The sequence below is a fragment of the Epinephelus moara genome, chromosome 6 (assembly GCF_006386435.1).
Source record: "Epinephelus moara isolate mb chromosome 6, YSFRI_EMoa_1.0, whole genome shotgun sequence".
Taxonomy (NCBI): Eukaryota; Metazoa; Chordata; class Actinopteri; order Perciformes; family Serranidae; genus Epinephelus; species Epinephelus moara.
Genome location: NC_065511.1, coordinates 11,032,195 through 11,049,371, shown reverse-complemented (window position 1 = coordinate 11,049,371; position 17,177 = coordinate 11,032,195). Strand labels below are relative to the sequence as shown.

Genomic DNA, 17,177 nt, shown 5'->3' with positions numbered 1-17,177 from the left:
GATTGATATCCAAAAAAACACACGCGCAACGGTCTGCATGATATCCTATGAATTAGTGCCCCATGAATGATGTTACGTACTAAATGAGAGATACAGAGGTTAGGTTCAAGTGAATAAAGTTACTGTGGTTAGGTTTCCGATGTCTAAAGATTTATATATTTAATAGAAATGTACCAATACCACTTTTTCCTTTCCAATACTGATTCTGAGCGATACTGATACCAGCGCGTAAAATAAAAATAGATGGGATATGAACTGTTGTATGTCTCAACTCCTAAAACTCTATGTAAAATATTAAGAAATACATACATAATAGTAGAATGAATGCCATAAAACATTTTTTTTATTATTATTATCAAGTGTTGACACAGATTAAGACACAGGTTAAAGTGCAGCCACACAACTTGGTAAAAAAGACATTTTAAAGGCTACAGTAGAATGCTTTTTAAACTCTTTCCGTTTCGTTTGCCTGTAGCGTGCGTATGCGTAATGACGTGAGGCATTACGTGGTATTGGATTGGTCATAGGCTGTGCTCACCGATACCCGATACCGCATTTTAGGCAGTATCGGAGGCATTTCCGATACTGGTATCGGTATCGGTACAACTCTAATATTTAAAGAACAAAACAGCCTGTAATACAAACTGGGGGCATGAACTTTGAAAGACATGGTCATTTAACACACATGGAGGTTTTAATGAGACATGCAATTAAGTCGTATTATGGGAAATGTAGGATCTAGTGTTTCAGGGGCTTTGCCTACACTTAATACTAAAAGTGAAAACATCTCAGGCTTCACTTCTTTGAGTTTGACCATTCTTTTTAAAAATTTGTTTGTTGTGACATCAGAGATATACTCGCTTTCTGCTATGTATGGTGGCTGCCTTGTGTATTCTGCATCCTTGCTACGCATCCGCAAGATGCAATATGCAATAAGCACATGAACGATACAGGGAGTGTTGCCAGAACAAGAAAAACTTGTCATTGTTACAGCGAGCTTAATACACACTATCCACGATGGCACTGCTGTTGCTTTTTTACCGTCATGATCCAGGGTGATCTCAGACAAACATACATGTGGTTAAAGTGCGAGTATATCTTTGGTTAAAGTCCCCCAACTTTTCTGGTATGCAATGCAATATTAGGTTGCTTGAATGCCCCCTCAACACAGAACATTAGAGACAACATGTAAAACAAGCATTATTGATATTCTGAATTGAATTAAATTGAAAATTCTAATCTCAAAAATAGAATAATATCAATAGTAACGTACAGGTACATTACAGTAGTCATGTAGCTGTCAGTTTGCAGCTGAGGTGTTAACATTCTAAATCCCGGCGTGTTGCAACTGTACTCTTTAACTCCTAAAGTAAAGTAATTGTGCCTTTGCATCACACATATCCAAGATATTTCAGCAAACACACATAAAATAAGACACACAGCAAAAAAGGAGATACAGAAGGAGGGGGTGAGTGTGACAGAGAGGTAACAGAAGCCATGTGATCACCTTGTCCACAAATCTCTTCTCTTGGCTGTCCCTAATGGCCGGCGTGGCCCAGCTTGCTCAGCTCCTGGTGCCAGCTGGGCATCGGCCAGGGCGAGGCAGGGGTCAGCCGAAGGAGTGGCCATCTGAGAATCTACCTGACGGTCAGACCCAGACGGAGCACAAGCAAAGACAGCCCCCCACCACCCCCGCCACCCTAAAAACCATATCCATTTTCATCCACCCCCTTCCTTCCCTTTTAAAGACATCAAACATGCACACGCTGAAAACGCAGCTTCACTCAGATGTAAAAACTCTCGAGTCTCATTTTTGACTCCAGCCAACCCAGAAGGGTCTGTGGCCGATCCTTCTTCTTCCAGTCTCCCTCCCCCCCAAAAAAAACAATAACCATTTCAGGTTTAATGCACATATGTCATGCTAGGAGAATTGGAGGACCAGATGGCCACGATACTGTGGCAGGTGCCTCAACAAATGTTTGCGGTTGCCCGTGCTGCTATTTATATCGTGGTGAAACACAGACACGCAAATATTTGCAAAAGGACAGTGGGCCCTTTTTGTTGGGAGTCAAAGTGATCAGCAAAATAAACAGATGGGATTAAACCTTTTGGGCATCAGTCACCTGAACTTTGAAATTCCCTCAGTTCATCTAAAGAAACTTCTTCTTTTAGAGGAAAATGCTGAAAGGTAGAAGACGATTCTGTTTAATTGTAATCAACAGTACATAATGTTCATATTTTTGCATTTTAGTCGCGGAAGCTTTTCAACATTTGGCCCCAGCTGAACTAAAAGTAAACTGACCCAAACTCCAGCATAAATACAGCTAAAAACTTTTAAATTCCTGCACAGCGACAGTCCATTTGAGAACAGTTCAGTCAGGTTGCTCTCAGTAAACAAGGCATTTTCTAACTCAGCACCCAAGTCCATTATAAAGTCAGGGTGTCGTCAAGGAAGGAGGGGCGAGCCGAAATGAGAGAGAGAGACAAACGGAGCACCCAGATGCAGATTAGGCTGCAGAAGATGAGGGTGTAAAAGGGATTTAATGGTAGGATGGATTAGAGAAATCCTTGTAACAATGTTAAATAATTATGGTTCCAGCCGAGATCAAAGCGCCATTGATTGAACCCCTCAAGCCTTCAGCACACAGAGTCTTGGAAAGCAAAGATTGGTAAACTAGTGCTCAGACCACTCCGGCTGCTCCAGTTAAATTGGATTGGAAATATTAGGATATAGATGAATCCTTCAGGAGGCTTTCGCAAAGCTTTTGTCACCGGAAATGTAGCTTGGGAACGGTATGAAAGGTTTGATAGTGTACTGTCTCGACAGAATCATAAGACGAGGGTGTCGCAGCTGTCTCCACTGATACCTAAGCGTTTTAAGTAGACTTATAGACACACTTGACTGTTATATCAGCAAACTGAAAACTTTCAGCGCAGGCTTTCATTCAAGGTTTTATTTTTTTTCCCCCCTCGTCTTGTAATCAAGAAATTTGGACGTGCATCATGGCAATTCTCTCTCAGAAAAGGAAAGGTTTTATCTCACTCCTCCAGGGGTTTATTCAAAGTCTTCAGACAAGTCTCACAAAACATGAATGACACTGAGATTGCTGATACTGATGATGAAAGTCCATCATCAGCTTCTCTGTGAGTTCTGGGCCCTGAGTGATGTAAAATTAAATTGCAATCAAAGTGCTATGTGTAAACATTGTCCGCCTTTTCCAAATACATTCATTTCTTAGGAGATTGCTGATGAAGGCTTTATACTATATGCATCACCTGTGTGCAGAGAATACACCCTCCCCCACCACCACACACATATTTTTTTTCTCACAAATTCACAATGTGTGATTATAATGATGAAATATGCAACAAGAGATTAGACAAATCACTGTACTCCTATGCTGCATCGTCTTGATGCAAATTTAGTCACTGATCCGCTATACTAAGAGGCTTTATGAGGGAACTTCATGGTTGTTAGTTATATAATCTAAAATAGGGCAAAATGCAATCACTGTTCTTATCATCTGAGGAAGATGTCACTATATTCAGTTCTAGTTTTGTGCGGATACGTGGGATGTGGCACACTAAGAATGCCACTAATAAGATCATTCACTTCCAACCATTTTGTCCACGTTTCAACTGAATCTGTGTCCACTTACAATGCCGTCTTTTTACTCTGATTACTTACTATTTCACACTAAGAAGTCCAAAGAATTGAGAAGAAAACGAGAGCTGTTGCTAAATATGAAGCTGACTTTAAGCGCGGCTGGTGGTGCTGTTTCTGCCCCCAGGGACTTGACATCCATCGCGTCTTTCTTTAGCTCTCTGAATATGTTTGTTCTGCAGTGCTTACCCTCCCAGGCGCTGTAGCTGCACACGTTTTTCTAAGAGGTATCATTGTAATTGGTTGAATATTTGATGTGTGTATTTAGCATTAACATGGAGACACTCGTGCAAGCGGTGCTAGGGGGATATAATGCTGGGTAAACTCTGGGTTGCTCAACTGAAACTTACTCGCATGTGGAAATTTTCATTTCTTTTAGCTCCATTTTTAAATAAAAGTACAGAGTATATTTGAGTGGTTTGTTCTTCTTTTTCTTGCATGAATTTACAAGGCTTTTTTTTTTTTTTTGCCAAATCTGGATACACATGCTTCAAATAGTTTATATGCATGACTCAATTCCATTGAGTTTGGTCACCTCACATTATTATTTGGCCATAGGAATGCACTCACTCCCATCCAAGCCATATCTCTCCCCAATCCCCAACCCCCTTCTCTCACTCTCACACACACACTTGTGTACAGCCTTCACACTGATAGGTATTGATATCGGAACAGTGCCCCCGCCTGTGAAGGCCTCTCATTGGTGATGAACAGCTGGGCCCAGCTTGGCCCCGCTGGTCACGCCAATTCCACCTCCTCCTTTTTTTTTCTGTTTAGGGGTGGTGGGGGGTGGGGCCCGCTTGTCAAGTGAATTAAAATACCAAATAATAGTAATAATAATGATAATAAAAAGTTAATAAAAAATGGCATGTTCCTCCCTGATTGTGCGGGTGTTGTGGTATTCAATTATGCAATTTTCATTGGCATATTAATCATCTTTTCAACAAACAAGCCGCCGTTAATTAAAGCAAAGCATGGATAAAGACGTGTTGCCGGATCATCACTCCGTTTATCACCGCGCACAGACCCGCAGTTAAGTAAATTCAGGCTGTGAGATGAATTTCAATGGTCTCCCTGTTTCTTCCTCTGTGTGTTTGTGTGTGTATGTGTGTGTGTGTGTGTGTGTGTGTGTGTGTGTGTGTGTGTGTGTGCGCAGTTAACCATGTATTTATGCACATTGTGTTTGGAGGTGTGGTTAGTGACGTTTCATGTCAGTCTGTGTGGGAAATCACATATTACTAGCGGTTGAGAATTACTTTAATTGTTTAATACAGACCTCCTATTCATGTGGGAGGTCTCTCTTTTATCGTCCCCCTTTCTTCTTCTCACAGATTTGAATGTTAAATTCTCTTTGATTATGACTACCACTGTTCAGATGAGTCAGACTGACTTCAGTTGAGTAAATTTAGATTTTTCCTTTGCCTCTCAGTGGCCACACTGAGCGTGCAGAGGAGGCCAGTGGAACTATATGACATCTCTGTACACAGAGGACAGCTCTGCCCATTCTCCTTGTCTCTTTTTCTCTTGCTTTTTGTGCCGCCTCTGTGCCTTGCTCATTGGTGGGAGGGGATGGAGATTATTCAGGATCTGGTAAGATATGGGCTTCTCTAATCATAGCTCAGTGCCTCTACTGTCATTCAGTCACTAAATAGAAGTGGGGGGAAAATGTCTTGGTGACGGGAGCAGCCAGACAGCCATGCAAGTACTTGAGTTCCGCCAGCAGGAAAAAAAGAACTCGAGGCATCTGTAGACATGTCGCCTTGTCCCTGTCCCTCATTGTGGTGCAACTTTATCAGCACCAGCCGCTCACCCACTTGCTAAACTGGAGGGCCAGTCGTCTCTTAACTTAAACATAAGATCTTTGTGGTTTGAAGCACTCGGCTGCTCTGCGCCCCAATGTGGATCTGAAAGGCAAACACGACTCCAGTGTCGCCGTCGCCCATCACAAAATCACACCTCATGGAAAACTTGTTTCTGCTGTGTTAGCTCGAATCTAAATGCACTCAAACAGACTGTTGCACTGGAGCAACATCCCCCCCCTTCCCCTTCCCCCCTCCCCAAAGAAGAAAAAGAGAGGTGATGGAGAAAGAAAGAGAGAGGGAGGGAGAGAGTGAGGAAGAGGGAGAGTGGGAAAGAGATGGAGATGGAGGAAAGAGGAGGAGGAGTGAGAGAGGGGGAGAGAAAAGTCAAAAACCTCCACATAACAATGCCGGAGAAAAATCAGAACATTTTCCACCGAAAGATGGGCCATTTCCAAATCCTTGTGCCCTATCAGACAAATTAAAGTAAATCAAGCATGAAATGAAGCAGAAGAGCCCGGAGATAAGGCTCCTTTAAGTCGTTTACAGATTAGGACAGAGAGAGAGAGAGAGAGGGAGAGGTGCATCTGGTCTCTGGCAGTGAAGGAGGCTAGTTTCTCATTTCACAATAGCAGCCTGTGTATAGGATTACTCTCCCCTGTCACCGACATGAGGAGCAGTGGGGGAATAGACGTCCACAAAATGTGTCTAAATATGTCCCCTCAGAAATGTTTCGAACCGAAAACCTCTCAGTGTTGGCCAGATGTGACATGTGATAAACAAACATGTCACACGCGGCGTTTGACCCAGTGTATCGTTCTGATTTGTTTGTTATTTCATTCGCCTCTTCACCTTTTCTTATGCTCAAGTGGCTTCATCACCGCGCAGCTTAAAAATTCAAATGAATTCAGGATTGGCTGAGCCGCGTCACGTGATTGTACGGCTGTCAGCTCCTATGCGCATGTTAAGCACGCCTCAGATCAGGTTTGGGGGAGGCGGGAAGGGGAGGTGGCGGAGGTGGTGTTGGTGGCGGTGGGGGGTGTTGTACAAATTATATTCTCAAAATGTGATTTTGTTTTAATGTTGCATCGCTCTGTAAACTGGGTTGTTTAATATGTACGTCGTACTTCTATTTTCTGTCTTACATCAACAGATTAATTGCTGTTTTATTTTAGTACTCGCAAATAATCAAAACATAATTATGGAGCTAGTTGCTCATGGAGGAATGATATTTTACAGTGCGCACACACACACACACACACACACACACACACACACACACACACACACACACACACACACCCCCATCTCATTCATGCATGCACGCAAATGCAAGCAGGAACTAAACAACCCCCCCCTCTCGGCACACACATGCCTACTTACACACACACAGGCACCCACACAAGGCAAGGGTGCGCTGCTCTTTGATGCCGCCCGTCGAGCTCTCGCTGGATTTTGTTTCACTCCTTTCGTATCTCTTTTCTGGGAGTGATGAGAGGTGGGCTCGGCTGCGGCGCTCGGCTCGCTGTGAGAGAGACGAGAGCTGGCCCGCGTCGCCGGGTAGCTGCTCTCCAAAGCCTCGACCTTGACCTTCCCGGCCCAAGTCTTAGGTTTAGCTCCTTTATCGCGCTATCTCCAGGCATTTAAAAATACTCCTGAAACTCAATGATTTAACCCGCTTTTACGCTGTTCACATCAAAACTGGATGAAAAAAAAAAAAAAAAGCTTAATCCATCTTATCTGTTGACTGTCAAACTGCTCCGGCTAAAACCTACTCACAAAAGACAACTAGGTCACCCAGGAAAAAACAGAATTCCCCGTTACCCAGGGGAAGTTGCAGCCTGGTAATTGACTTGGGAGGAGATTCAGGAGCACTTTAAAAATAGTCTCTTCCTGAATTAACTTCAGAATATCAAGTCTTGGAGGTAGCAATGTTTACTTGTGTTCTTTGCTAAAAAGTTGTTTGTTTAGATATTTCACAGCACAGTCATATACAGATTATTCATACCTACCTCTACCTATAGTTCCTTCCAAATATAACTATTTCATGTCATGCTGCATTTAACACACTTTATTTATGGCAAGACTGAGCAGACAAAATAGCAACTTCCTTTTGCAGCTAAAGTCTTAGTCTTGTTATCCATCCGTCTCAAATACATGCATTCCTGATGCACATACCATCAATTATTCATTCATCCTGACACACTCAGGTGGAGTAACGTCCTTTTGATGGTTTTGAAATTTTAAGAAAAGCATTTAAAATAATCAGATTCCAGCAGGAGTGGTGTGTGTCCTCTAGATGTTGTCAGCGATACGCTGATATCTCAGTGTGAGGACAGTCATTCTTTAGGTTTCGCTGTCTCCCTTTACATGCTATCAATAGAAATTGCAGTGCTTCTCTAAAGATGGATGTCTCTGAGATTGTTGTCAGCAAGCCTGCTGCTAACTTCGCCAGGCTTTTGATGAAACGGAGTGCTTCACTGCTGGTATATTTCAATTGTTCAATGACACCAAACAACAGTGTCAGTGTTGGTAATGTACTGCAGGACCAAGTTCTTGTGTATGAGTTAGTGTGCGTGTGCAGCTGAAGTTTCTCAGTGAATTACTGCAGTTCAAATTCAAAGAGGGTCATGGGCATTGCAAGATCCCGGGTTGTCTTTGGATCCCCATAAACACTGAATACAGTTTCCCTAGAAATGATCTTCATCTTGGACCATTCCACTGCCAATTTACAATGCCAATGCAGGAAGTAGTGTGCTGATTATGTAGCGAGGTGGAAAGTAAGTGTGCTGAGGTCAGGGTGGATGGGCATGTAGCGCATTTGACTTGTCACAGCCCTGTCGCCGACCTGCAAATAAGGTTTGCCTTTTCATTAAAGGAGTAGTGTTTGCTCTCTGGCAGAGAGTTAGATGAGAAGATTGATACCACTCTCTTATCTGCTCGTGAAATATAAGGCTACAGCCAGCAGCCAGTTGGGTTAGCTTAGCACAAAGACTGGAAACAGGGGTAAACAGTTAGCATCGCTCTGTCCAATGTAACAAAATCCACCTATTAACATCTTTAAAGCTCACTTAGTAACATGTTATATTTTGTTTGTTTAATCTGCCCAAAAACTTGAGTGTAAAAATAATAATTTCTCATTTTTGGGAGGGTTATGTGCCAATCTATCAGGTAGGTGTGAGCTGAGAATTTAGGTGAGTACTAGGCTACTCAGAGACAAGAAGCAGGTGGCTTCATAACACACTCTAAAAAGACAGATTTTCATTTTTGTACTTCATTGGCATGGCATGGCTTGCTGTTTTCTCCTGTTTACAGTTGTTATGCTAGGCTAAGCTTTCCAGCTGCTAGCTGTAGCTAGAAGTATAGGGGACAGATTTGAGAATGGTATCACTTTTCCCAATGTAAGCCAAAATATCCTGGAAATGGGCACTGTCATCTCACACTGGTGACATCATTTGAAGTCAGAGCAGTGTGTGATCTCCTCTCTATCAAGTTCCCTTCTATACACCCGTCTGACAAATCACAAGCAGTGGCATTGATTGCAAGCAAAACGATTGACACACAACTGTCATTCATGACCCCACAAACCCCCTTTTGGTCGCATAAATTAAGTTAGATAAAACAGTCTTTTAGAAGAATTTGTTTGACATGTACCTTGATCTGTGTAGTTTGGAGATGTGCTATCTGCTAACAAGGAGGGGGCGGGGTTTGTGACCTAAACTGCAGCCAGCTACCAGGGGGCGATTGAGATGTTTTGGCTTCACTTTTGGGGAGCTGTCAAGCCGTCCATCTTTATTTTACAGTCTATTTGTCTAACTGTGGCTTTTGCTTTTTTTTTGTTACCATGCAGAGATATTCTAGAAACCGCAAATGTTTTCAACATTAGCACTGATTTGTCAGTAGTGCTCAATATCAGTGTTTTGGCAATGAGGCTGAATCACCTGTATTCGTAGCTGCAACGTTGTCTTCTAGACATGAAACTTGTATATTAGGCTACTGAATATTTTTTGTAATTACTTTGTGGTGACATCGTAATCGTTGTCTGAATTATGTTCAGAGACAACATTTCTACAACACTACAGAATCATAAGGAGGTGGTTAGGACTGTGAAAAAAACACTTTGGTTAAGGTTAGGGTAGATCGTGACCACAGTTAAATGTTATGTTATGAAAAGATAACAATGGAAAATAATACTGGGGTCACTATAACTGGATAGCGGAAAACAAATGAAATGCGTTGTCAGTGAATATTTTGCATACACATTCATTATCATTATTAATCAACTTTTTGTCATTATGTTAATAGAAAGCATAATTCACTCAGTATTATGTTTCCCTCAAACTTATGCTGTTTCAAATTAGTTGTGTATAAACATAATTTCTAGGAGACAGGGCTGGTAGTCTTTGAAAACAACACTTTGCAAGCATCGTCGGTCCTTCTACAACAACAGCGTGGGAGTCCTCTAACCAAGGGACCCCCCCCAACCCCCTGCTCAGCCTGTGTGGAGTGTCACAGCTAAAATGCCCTAATCCCTTTGGCTTGTTTAACTCTTTCCCCCCAAAGCCCTCCACAGCCTGAAAACAAGCCGGACCTGAAGGGGTGAATCCCGCTACCAAATCACCCTTCCCTCCTCCTCCTCCTCCCTAATACTCCCCCCTCTTCTTCATGTGGCCAGACTCATGTGGTTGCCTGGAAACTTGCTCTCCAGTAAACGGTCAACTTTCTCCCCGCTGTTCAGGGCCAGAAGCAGCCACATCTCAGCGGGTTAGGGCGGGTAGGAGGGGGGGCAGAGGTGGGTGAGGAGGAGATGAGGTGGCGTTGCTGGTGGTGGGGGTCCTCCACTGTTTTAAAACAAGCGCCTTTCTCAGAGATAATAGTGTGGGCTGTGGGTTATAAATGATGCATTTTGCTCACTAGGACCTGATAATAGCGGTTTGGGTAGGGGGGGAAGAAAGTTCATCGCTCTCTTATCAAAGCTCTCTGACATTTCTCCTTCAGCTGTAAAATTTCATATCACATATCTGCTTTAAAGATGTGGCACCTTTTGTTGAACCGATACAGTACATTCCATTTCACCCCATATGCCTCTCTCATGGTATATTAATTTATAGCCCATTTGCTGGCTCCATAACGCGGCCTGTCAGTGGAGATGACTGGGATTCAGTAAGACATCTGTGAATTGCCACGCACAGGTTATTGAACTTTGTACAGCAGACATTTATTTGCTTTGATTCAAAGGTACTGCTTGATATCAAGAGGGATCATCTGCCGTGTGAAGCTGAAGCATTTTTGCCCACTCGTCTCTGCTGTTGTCGTTCTTTGTTTCCCCATAACATCCGCCCTCACTGTTAATAGGCTCAAGATAACTGGAGAAAGGTGAAGTAAACCATGAGCTCGGGCAGCAATCAGGGTGTTTTTTTAGTGCCGTGGGCAATTACTTTTCCTTGAAGTTGGTTCTTTGAACTAGTTAGAGAAGTCAAATTCATGTTGAAAATAGCTCGAACAGATCCATTGCTTTAACAAATGTTAATCTGCAGTAGCAAGTTGATGATGTCATTTGTCATCTCTGACCATTAGCAGAGACCTTACTCCGGGCCAGAAATTATATTAAGAAAATTCAGGCTTACATTTCATGTGCATTAATAGAACCATTCGTGGTGAAATGTGAATCTATCATTGCATTTCAAAGAATTAAGGGGAAGAATACTTAAGTTGCAGCCTTAAATCAGACCTGTGTGGACATTGTAGCATTTCCATTAAAGGTCCAGTGTGTAGGATTTAGAGGGCTATATTTACAGATATGGAATATAATATACTAAGTGTCTAATCTCCTGAAAAAAAGAAAAAATGTGTTGTCATTACCTTAGCATAAGCTGTTTATGTCTACGTAGGGAGCGGGTCCTCATCCCCAGGGTTCACCATGTTCACTGCCATGTTTCTACAGTAGCCCAGATCGACCAAACCAAACTCTGGCTCTAGATAGCTCATGTCTAACATTACATAAAATACATTGCTTGTATTACTAATTCAGAACGTAGTGCTGTATTGCATGACTGTTGAAACTCCACTAGCATCAGGTGATACAGGTAAAACAACACCAGCAACATGTTATCGCCAAGGCCACGCCCCCTTTTGGGGGAAATTAACATTAACAAATTAACAGACTTTCATTCTAAGCTCTGGGACACATAAGATACGTGAATATTTACTGTCAATGTGGTAAATCCCTTAATGATGCTGGTAACTGCTAGCTAACATTAGCTTGGGTGCTAGACTACTGCAGTACAGTCATACAGTCTGGCAGCATCAGACTGTCATCACCAGCGATCAACTTTTTGTTTTTATTCAGGTTTTTGCATGTGCTCAAGTTCAGACAACTTCACAAAACAATCATTAGACATGTCATAAAACAAACGTTTCAAAATTGTAATCCAGACACATTAAATTGAATTGACATTTACAGGATCTTTGATTTTCTGTCCCCTGAAAGGGGCGTGGCCTTGATGTTTTTTGAAGTAGGTCACCTGTATGTGCTGGTCTGGTCTATTGGCATATGCAGCTGGTTGGCAGCTGAAATGTATTAACAAGCGAGTAAAGTTAGCAGTCTGTTTTTCCACAATGGCACGGGAAATGTGAATCATGTATGGCTGTATCAATTTTGAGCTATAGGTTACCATATTGTAGAATAACATGAAACATCTTTATTCAGTGTTTTTACTGGTTTAAATCACCTCACGTCTGTTTGTTTTGGAGAGGAAGAGACTTCTGCGAATAATTCGGCTGCCGGTAAAAACCTAATAGGGAATTCGAGCTTGGCACATGGGAAGAGTTTCAGCTGGTTGTAATCTCCAATCCTGCTAGAATCCACTAAATCCTAGATACTACTTCTTTAAAAGAGTAGTTTCCTTTAATCTTTAATAATGTGTCACTTACAAAACAGGCTTGATATGAACTTAAGCTTATATGCTTTATATTGGTTTAAATCTACAGAACTTTGTTTTAAATCCAGGGGCAATCCCAGTGTTTCCAAAGATACCAATGATACCAAACTTCTAGGGAAATGTGTACCAAATTATCCACAAGAATCATCTATACAGAAGTTGTCTTTTTATTTACATGGTAAAGTCATACAAAGAATGTACATGTAGTGAATTCCAAGCTTAGTGTGAAATAAAAGGAGAATTTTTCATGTTAAGGCTATGTTGAGAAGTGTTAACATTAATATTATTTAAAAGTAGAAAGTGATAGTTCACCTCTTTGAGGGTCTCTGTCTGTCACTTGTCCATACCCATTTATTCTTTAAATCATACCAGGCTGGCATCCTGCCACTAAGAAACTCATTAGTATTCAGTCTTATGCCATTGAAGGGAGAGATGAGGTTCCCTTATTCCTTTACACCATAACAGAAAAGAAAGACAGGACACACATAGACACATAAAAAAACAAAAAAAAAAACAAACAGATGCCAGCGTGGAGCATCTTGGGTGCTATCTGAGGAGGATCTCTCCACACAAAGGGACATTCATTGGTCTGCCAAGTATCTGTGGAGTGCAGGAACAGACCCTAGACTCTAGCGACAGATGATGATCTTATCGAGGGAGGGGTGGGGCGTTGGGGGTAGGTGGCGTTGGGGGGGTGTGGAGGGTGAAGGTGGTGGAGAGGGGTTGGTTGGGATTCGGAGGAGGGGGTACAGCTCTTGAGCCACATCACGAGCCCTGTTTTGCCAAGTGTGTGGCATTTGAGAATTGGATGATGAGGAACGTTGAAGAGAGAACACAGGCGCTGGGTTTGTTAAATCTCCTAATAGCCCATTATGAGCTTTCCTCTCGGTTCAGTCTGTCGTTTGCAGTTTGACGGTTTCAACACTGTGACTTCTGTATTAGTACAAAAATGTATTTGTAACAGAGTTGGGATTTTGGGGGCTTGAAAGAAATTGAATTATCACCATGACATCAAGAGTTTTTGCAGCCGCAATTATGAAAATTGTCAGTAGCCCTGCTGATAACAGAACACATCTGTCAGTATATTTTTTGCAATATAACTAAACCTGTAAACGCTCATAGAGAACATACAGACATTGCATGAAGGGAACTCATTATTCATCCACGGGTGTTTTTGTGGAGATCTTCCACCAGTATCTGCAACAGATGTGACAAGCCATCTGTGAGCCAAGGTCCTCAGGCAACATTTGGTGTGAGATGCACACAACTGGCACCTAAACATGGTGGACCACAAACTGCACAAATTGAATCGTACCCCCCCACCCCCCACCCTTCTTGCACCTACACTACCCATTACCCCCATTTCACTCCGAGCATCCCACCCAAAACAGAAAGAAAGGGGAAAGGAAAGGAATCAGAATCGTTGGCTGGGGATGGCTTGAGCTGTTTGTCAAGCGGGGCTAAACAGGAACTTGCATCCAAGCGGTTAAAGGCCGTGGGTCTTATCTGAGGACAAACAGAATGCATCAAGCGGTGGCTGTTGCTCTCAGTGATGACGACCAGCTGTGCACCAATGTTTAATTATTTCTCTGTAATGAGCTTACCCACCTTCCACTGCAGCACCAGGAAGACAGCATGCAACAGCAGGAACACGGGAGGGGAGACGGAGTGAAAGAAAGAATAAGATAACGCTGTCCAGATTATCTTATTTTTGGGCCTATTCCAAAACTGTGCCTGCATTTTTTCTAAAATATACATAAATGTTTAGACAGTGTTGCATAGACCAATTATCTATCTTATTTATCTACCTTTGACAAAGATTTACTAAACAAGTGAATTTTTATTGTGGGTGACATTTAGCTTTTCATTGTTAACAGAGTGACCACCACTGATGAGTATATGATCAGCAAGGTGTCCTTTGTGGTGGGTATTAACACCAGCTTGATGTTTTGATCATGTTTATGCATGCAAAGGAGCACATAAGCGCACATTTCCATACCGGCAGAACAGACCGACACAATGGCGTGCTGCAGATACACGGCTGATATTTACACAGTAGAACAGGGCTGAATAGGTCATTATACCACATATGCATCAGAAAGTTCAGTGATCACTTCAGCCCATTCAGCATGAACCCAATGCCCTGAATACTTATTAACCACATGTGTGAACAAATAGGTTCAAAGACACAATGTTAACAACTCATGTAGAGTTTAATAATACATTAGGATTATTAGCCTGGCTAGATAATATAAAGTTGGTAGACTGGCTTCAGTTGAAGGATCCCAGAACAGTAGATCCAAGACACTGGTCAGATTCAACTTAATCAGAAGGAGTAGAAATGTAGAGCCACTGGACATAACAATCATGCATTGCTACCAAGCAACCTCTAAGGCTGTAAAATGAAGCCAAAGCCGAAGTGCCAAAAACTGCAGTTCACTGAATGGCCACTTGAGGCTGGCTCCTAAACAGACTCAAGCCCTACATACCCCCATGCTAAAATGTACAAATAAACAGCAGGGATAAACATATTTACAGCCTGGTACAAAGAAAACGTTTTTGGTCTCTATAGCTAATTTCAACATTTGTGAAACCTGTGGGGGGTGAAATTTTTTTAACTCACTCATTTACATCCTATCAAGGCTTGAAGTTACGCATATTTATGTGCCAGGTCACCTGAGTGATAGGCTATTTGGAGGCCTCACCGCAGTCTATGAGTCGCTGCCACCTCTTGCGACTCCATAGCTCCAGTGACCAAATATGGTCAGTTCTGGCTCCAAAAAAAACAAGATGATGACAGCCGAAATGCTGAACTGAGGCGTCAAAATGGCAGTCAACAAACCAATGGGGGATGTCACAGTAGCTACTGTACATCCATTATTTTATACAGTCTATGATCACTACCGGTAGCAGTAGCCTGCGTATGAAATATTTAGGGAGCACTGATAAACTGTAATGTCTACTGATAGTTTGCATATAAGGTATATAAGGACAATTTGATTTGAAGCTACAGAAAATAACCAGGGTTACACTCAATGTTTCTTACTACTAAATTAGACAGAACAACTTTTCCTTCTATACTTTATGTATTGAATAAATTTAATTTTCTCAATACAGTTAGAAAGAAAACCCTCTTCTTCTTCTTCTTCTTCTTCTTCTTCTTCTTCTTCTTCTTTTGTTAGGCTATATTTACACAGATTAGACAGAGCGAGCAGAAACAATTTGCACAAGTCAAAAAAAGATATATTCTGATTAAATGTTTTGGGGCATGTAAACATACAACTTATCAAATCACTTTATTTAGAGTCCATGTAAACAGTTCAGTTGGAATCTCTAACCAGAATGATTTCAGTTAGATTGAAGAAAAAATGTCGATGTAACCACAGCTAATGATGATATTCTGTAGTGACCCTGATCTCTGACCTCCCAAAGGTCAGTCCATGGATCAAATGCTCATACATGATGGAAGCCTGATAAAAGTCTTGGTCCTAAAAAGATGTCCTTTGTTTGAGTTTGTGGAACTTCTTGTGTCCAGAAAGTTTAGAAAACCAGAACTTGTAGCTACAGATGTCTGAATCATCAAACTTCCTCTAACAGGGTTCTCAGAGTTGTCAAGGCAACCAGTCAGAAATGTACAGTGGAGAATTTTCCCTTTGTGACACACACACACACACACACACACACACACACAGGGAAACATCCTCTCTGGTAAACTATGTCACGGCCTGCCATGGGGTTTATCATAACTATTTGATTAATCACCATCCCAAAAAAGTACACTGAATCTAAGAGATAAGATAGCGGGGGGTGACAGGGAGGTGAGCACCGGTAGTTCTAACAGTGCTATCCGGTTTCACTGTTAATTAACTGGAGCTCTGCACAGCACTAACAAGGGCCTAGTCTTCCTGGAGCAACAGAAATAGGCCTGCCACAAGCTGCTCTCGCCAGCCAGCGAGCCTGCACTGTCTCACAGAGATTATCTCAACACAAGACACCTTTCAAGTAAGGTTAGCGCGCCATGTGTCTGAGGAACACCATCAGATGGATGCTCACTTGATTTGCTTATCCATTTTGAAAAAGCTTGGCTTTAACCTTCACTGTTTACTGCTGGGCTTTGAGGCAATAAAGTGATCGCACATGTAGGTTTGCGGGGAAAGGACAATGAATGAACGTCACTGTGATTTGATGTGGAACTTGTGTGCTATATAGAGCACTATAGCTGACTGCTTCTGGTGTGTTTTTAGGGGAGCTGGATGCGTTCCTTAAAGATGGCGAGCGTCGGATCCACAGCCGACAGCAGCTCCCCGTGGGGACAACATGGGGACCCTTCGAGGGGAAGATCGAGATGAGCACTGACAGCCCAGCACTGGTACGTCCTTGTTTTAGTCAACTACTGGATCATTTTGAATATTTGGGTACCACTGTGTAATATTAGCCAACCCCAACAAGACGGGCTCAAAACAATGGTTAGAAATGAGTGGATTAAATGGATGTCATCACAGAAGGCTGAAGTTAATAAGATCAGAGTGATTGAAAGTTATATACAGCAAGAGGACCCAGACTCAGCAAAACAAATCTTATCTGGCGCACCCTTCCTTTTTTTTCAGGCCTAAACAGAAAGTAGCTGAACACTGTTTGTCTTTAGCTTCGTCTGTGGCTAAGAGGCCACTGCCAGAGAATCTCAGACGAGGTTACCAGTTCAGCAATGCAGTTCTGTGCCTGATCATGCAATGCTTAAAATGAGCAGTGAAGTTTTAAAATCAATCCTAAAAC

General features: G+C 42.2%; 1 protein-coding gene across 1 annotated transcript in view; it reads left to right on the top strand.

The window, feature by feature from the left end:
• The window catches only part of zfpm2a (zinc finger protein, FOG family member 2a), a 136,275-nt gene that overhangs the window by 48,182 nt on the left and 70,916 nt on the right, over nucleotides 1-17,177 (top strand). Inside the window, exon 4 of the mRNA XM_050047182.1 lies at nucleotides 16,649-16,773. Coding sequence (XP_049903139.1) covers nucleotides 16,649-16,773 — 125 coding nt within the window. The remainder of the gene's footprint in view (nucleotides 1-16,648; nucleotides 16,774-17,177) is intronic.